Source organism: Porites lutea, chromosome 12, assembly GCF_958299795.1.
Source record: "Porites lutea chromosome 12, jaPorLute2.1, whole genome shotgun sequence".
Classification (NCBI taxonomy): domain Eukaryota; kingdom Metazoa; phylum Cnidaria; class Anthozoa; order Scleractinia; family Poritidae; genus Porites; species Porites lutea.
In genome coordinates this window covers 1985402-1990950 of record NC_133212.1, presented here as the reverse complement: position 1 = coordinate 1990950, position 5549 = coordinate 1985402, and the positions used below count along the sequence as shown (strand labels likewise).

General features: G+C 39.1%; 1 protein-coding gene across 1 annotated transcript; it reads right to left on the bottom strand.

Annotated features, from left to right (window-relative positions):
* Positions 1 to 303: 303 nt before the first annotated feature.
* Positions 304 to 4754, bottom strand: LOC140921872 (contactin-3-like). The gene is made up of 4 exons (XM_073371871.1): positions 4520 to 4754; positions 2910 to 3221; positions 898 to 1004; positions 304 to 324 (listed from the first exon to the last, which is right to left on the bottom strand). Exons 1-4 carry the CDS (start codon positions 4752 to 4754, stop codon positions 304 to 306), a joined length of 675 nt encoding a protein of 224 aa, XP_073227972.1.
* Positions 4755 to 5549: the final 795 nt, after the last annotated feature.

Below are 5549 nucleotides of genomic sequence, written 5' to 3'. Positions count from 1 at the left end.
AACCCTTTCACTGCCAAATGTGGCCAAAGGCAAATTTAGACCAAATTTGCAAATTTCATTTTCTAAAATTTTGACAAACAAATAGCATCATGTGAAAGTATAGGCAGAGAGCTTTCATTTGAATGGTCACATCATAGGATTTCGTCCATAGACTCAAAAGTTAAAGTCGCCTTACAAAACTCCATCAAACACTCTGGCAGTGAAAGGGTTAATATATTGTTAAAAATAAATAAATAAATCACTGTTAGTATGGTTCCCCAAGTACATTCAAGAACTGATGACAAAGTACTGAGAAAATGTTGTTTAGTTGCTCTTACAGTAAATCTACACAACAACATTTCAAGCGAACACTCAGTAATTAAACACTTTGCAAAGACACAATAAATGGAAAAATACGAGTGTATCCATTTCTTAGCTAATTAAATCCGGTAAATAGACCTAGATATACCGACAGTAACTTGCGATGAACTAGTAATGACACTCAAACTGATATCCTTAAATGTTCAGCGTGACATGCTTGAAAAAAATTCGTGTCATATAAACTTTAAAAAGCGTATGTGACATGAATTTTTTTCAAACTGATTTTGGACCATAGGTAAGTTTAAATACAATAGTGTACTCTGACTCCCAAAAATCTTCTTGGATTTTGGCCATCAAAAAATGACTTTTTCCCCTTAAGAACAGTTGCAACTACTGGAAACGTGTAAAGGATCAAAGAACGGTTGATAACGTCACGTGGCTTCACTTAGTTTACTCAGCATTTCGCTTCCGGTTCTAGTCATTGCTTTGTGTTTGTGGAATTAAGCGAAGTAACTGACTGTAAGGAAAGGTATAGAAAAGTAATTTAGTCACAAATAGAGATGCTAATAAAATATAATAAAGAAACTCGAAGGTTACCTTGTAACGCTTCACGTCGTCACCATGACGATCAGGTTTATCCCACAGCAAGGTTATGCTTCGTTGACTAGGATTTTCCGTATGCAAATTAGTTGGTTCACCGGGAGCTACAAAAATCGGTAATACCGAGTAGTTGTTAAAAACGACGGCAACAAATGCAGTTAATTAAGGGACGAAAGCATCTATAAAGTTTCCCCTTTATATCTTACTACATGTAGTTCTATGATGTACAAGCGACTCCAATTTCTTTGGGGTTATACCAGACGTAATCCTTAAGGTTGATTTCCACTGACGCGTTTTAGGCTACGCACGTTAATGCACGTAAATTTTAATCACGAAAATAAAATAGAGGCAAGATATAAAGTGTTGAGACGAAACGTGAAGTTGAGCGAGGTTTTCCTTTTTCACTTACGTACGACCTTTCATACGTTGCTTCTATTTTATTTGCAAACGTAAATTTTACCCACGTACGCACGTGAAAATTACGCGACAGTGCAAGTAGTATAGTTAGTATACTTTTTTAGTTATTTAGTGATAACTTTCGCCGGAAAATCTTCTATTGTGGAACAGTTCATTATTCAGTACAAGGTTCTTGTAACTTATGATTCTGTGGATAAAATCCTATGGTGTGACCATTCAAGTGAAAGCTGTTGAGCTCTACGTTCAAGTGGTACTGTTTATTCTATGCTGTACAAGGTGGTTCTAACTTTTTAGTCTGTGGATGAATTTACAGTGTGATCATTCAGTGAAAGCGGTTGGGCAATGCTTTCACGTGGATTTTTAGATTGATACACAACCACATAAAAGATGCAATGGAACCTCTTCTTAGGACCACTCTATCAGCTCCATAAAACGAACACCTCACTATTACGCCAGATGTCTTGGTCCCAAAACGCCAAACTTCATAGCGGATAGTCTGGAATGTCATACGTCTCCACACCCTACACCATAGTAGGGGGGCGGAGGCGGAGGCAGGCGGGTCTACATGGCGGAGCTTCATGGCTTAGAAAAGTTGGTTATCTATGCATCCAAGAAATTTTACGTCCACCTCTTCTTGTAAGTGGATGTGAAATGTCTTACTTACTAGCTTAAAAGTCCAAAGCACATACAAATTGTGTTTAAACTTGATATTGGACATCCATGTTATGATCAATTGACAGCTGTCAAAATAGGTATCCGCTGACCAGTGTCACATAACGTATGGTGGCCTCAAGTGTACAACTCACTGAGGTAACGTGTTTATTAAAGTTCTCCGTTGAACAGTTGTGGTTTTAAAGTGAGTGCAGGCTCAGAAATCTTTACTTCAGAATGACTTCTTGAAAGTTCCCTCGAGAGCTTCGCTTTTGGCCTTGGTTAAATCTACAAATAACAATCTCTTCCTATATATTTACTAACACCTCGGTAATACACCTATGGTTTTGGTGTTGTATTCAGACTTTTTGACTGTATGGTTAAGAATCCCCTCAAGGACATTGCCATAACGTGGACACCCTTCTATTATGGAAAATGTTCCTTGTCCCAAAGATGGAAAACTTCATACAATCTATAGAGTGTTTTCACTCACGTGGCCAGCATCTATGCAAATTTATTGGAACAAAACAAAGCGTTTGCATAAGAAAAGAGTTCACCTCCCAGAGTACTGGTTTGGGACACCAACATGGCCGCCGTTTCATTGTTTTGGGACACCAATATGGCCGCCGTGACGTCATGTGAAAACACTCTATACCTATAACATGGACATCTCTCTATAAAGAACAGTTCCTCTAACTAATACTTCTATCTACACCCTCAAAAAACGCGAACACCAGGCTCTGTCCCCGACTATAAAGTCAACTCTCTCTAAGACGGACACCTTTGGGACCGGCACTAGCTGTCCGTCTTAGAGAGATGCCCGTCTTATAGAAAGTCAAATAGAGCGAGCAAAGAAAGGCAGGGACCAACTCTTGGTGTCCGTTTTACAGAGGTGTCCGTCTTATAGAGGTGTTAAGAGAGAGTCGACTGTATTTAAATACCTGAGGTCGCGATGTCATGGGCCATGCTGCCAAAGACTCCTGGCCCAGCAGAAGTGTAGGCACGTACTTCAACTTTGTAAATAGAGCACGATAAAAGACCAGTTAAAACGATAAAAGTGTCGGATGTGTTTTGTAGAACTGCGGGAGTGGACACGGATCTTGCAGTGCGTGAAGTAGAAAGCTTCGTCTGCTTCACTTCGTAAGCGATCACTTTACCATTACTTGTGTTTCTGGGAAGAGGATTCCAACTTATTCTGTACGTTGTCTCGTTCATCTTCTTCGAGGTTATGTTGTGAGGTGACGTGCTTGGTTCTGAGAGAAAAAAACAACGGGTAAAAATATAAACCTGTGGAACCCGAAAGATAAAATGACTCTCTTGTAGTATAACAAGTTCTTACCATTACAAGTAAAGATGAGAGCTGCGAGTTTGCTGCTCGCTAGGACCCACGCGCGGTTCACACATTGCGCGCGCTTCTCGCGCGACGAGACTATAAACTCACTCCGCAAGGAATAATGCATACCATAAAGTTCACTAACCACGATTGGCATAAATCAGTGAAAGTATAGTCCTGGAAATCTTGGATCATTAAACATTTTAGGAAACTGCCCACCTACCCCTCCCCTAAACCAAAATTTTGCCGTAAGAGCGAAGTAAGTGGTTATGTTGGCTTAGGGGACGGGTAGGTGGATAGTTTCCGAAATCTTTCCCTCCCTTCACTTCTCTCACGTCACCAAACTGTTTGTACGCGTTCGGGCTTTTCAAGTAAGAGAAAACGTCTTTGTTACTGTTGCATAGTTTGTCGTTCATTGCCACAGTTGAAAGTGCCGTCGATAAGATTATCTCTTTTTACCATTTACGTCCTTCACCCCCGCCACATTCTACGAGTGGAATCTATTCACGTGTTGGTTCATAAAGTTAAGATTCCAACATTAAAAGGGATAAACAAGGATGTGGAATGTGATCGTACTACGTACGTTTGTAACGTAAGAATTCAACTTTTTTTTTTATCTCATGTGCATCACAGAAATTTAGAAAGGTTACAAATGATACATTCATTTCAAAATCCAGAAAAGGCGATTTGTAAGTTGCATAACTTCATCTAAAAACTCTCTAACCCTTTAAGCCTTAAGAGTGATCAGCATCAAATTTTTCCTTATAATATCAATGCTTTGTAAAACAGAGTGGTCATGAGAATAACGAACATGATGAATTTGCTTGATATTTTATCAGCTTCCCCCCACTATTTCTGTGGGAAATGAATAGGGGCAACAGATGAGAATTCAAATTTTGATCCGATGGTTTAAAGGGCCAGGGCCAGTGCCAGATTCCACGGTTGACTCAGCAAGTATTTTTTACTAACAGATAAACTAGACTGAATTTCATATAAACAATGACTTCCAATTGGTTGAAGTGCTGTTCCCGTAAGCGTTAGTTCTTATTCCCGATATCGTTCTTTAATTTCTAGGGCTGGCAGCTCAGAATCATGTTTTGAAGTTTCTCTGTCCTTGTCACCACATTAGTAGCCATAATAATTTCTTTTTGTGCATTATATTCACAAATCATCTACACATAGGGACCCAAAACAAGGAACTGAAAAGCAGATACTTACTGTATTCTGGTACTTCTTTCGTTCCAGTTAGCGATGGCCCAAGTCTAACAGTTTCTGCCCAAATTTCAACACTGTACTGTATTCCACCGAAAACATCTAGACTGTGGTTAAAGATCTGATTATTTGTTTCAGTTGTAATGGTAGATTGTCGTCCATCAATGGTGTAGGTCAAAACCAATCTATATTTCCTGATGAAACCATTTTGTTCAGCAGGTTGTTGCCAGTGGACCGTCATTCTCGGCATCGCTATTTCACTTGGCTTTTGCAAGGTGAACGATAGATTCAGTGGTTTACTGGGGGCTAAATGAAGGGAAAATTGGAAGAGACAGAGGTGAAAGTCAATTTCTCTCCTTTTGTTAGTTTTTTTGTTTGTTGTTCTGGAAGTAATAAGGGAAAAGAAACAGATACTTGTAGAAAACAAGCTTAAGTGAAGGAGTATACAAACCGTCTTCTAGCGTCCGAACTTGCTTTTCAGGACCCGGTGGACCAAGAAAGTCGCCATTACTGATTGCGATTCTAATGAAATATAAGGTCCATTTCTTCAGGTTCTGTAAGGTCTTATAGGTTGATGAGTCACTGACATTGACTGTTGTCCATGAAGGTTTCCCTTCTTCCTTGTATTCAATGCTGTACCCTCTAAGGGGTCCGTTTAAATTGGTGGTGCTTGGTGTCTACGACATGAACTTGACTAAATTAGTGTTCAAATAATACATCGTTAAATAAATGCTTCTGTTATCTTTTTAGGAGCTTGACGGTGCATAAGGTTCAATATTATTTCTATATGTTGCATTAATTCCTTTAGTCATAATTCATGAACAAAAAACAAAGGATTGTGCACCGTTACAAACCTCCCAACATAAACTGCAGCACTTTCATCTTTATCTTCGATGTTTGCCAGTTTTCATAACCAGTCTCTTTTCCCCATTATCTATGTTTATTTTCAAACCTTTTAACAGTGAACGCCATTAAACTTTAAGATCTGAAAATGATAAATTTGTGGGATTGTTGCAGACAAGTTCAAGCCCACACT

Excerpts from the sequence above, each read along its gene's own strand:
- LOC140921872 (XM_073371871.1), bottom strand. The coding sequence starts at position 4,754 with ATGACGGTCCACTGGCAACAACCTGCTGAACAAAATGGTTTCATCAGG. Across the intron at positions 3,222-4,519 it reads GAAAGAAGTACCAGAATACA|AACCAAGCACGTCACCTCAC; the intron begins GTAAGTATCTGC and ends TTTTTCTCTCAG. Across the intron at positions 325-897 it reads ACGACGTGAAGCGTTACAAG|ATTTACTGTAAGAGCAACTA; the intron begins GTAACCTTCGAG and ends GTTGTTGTGTAG.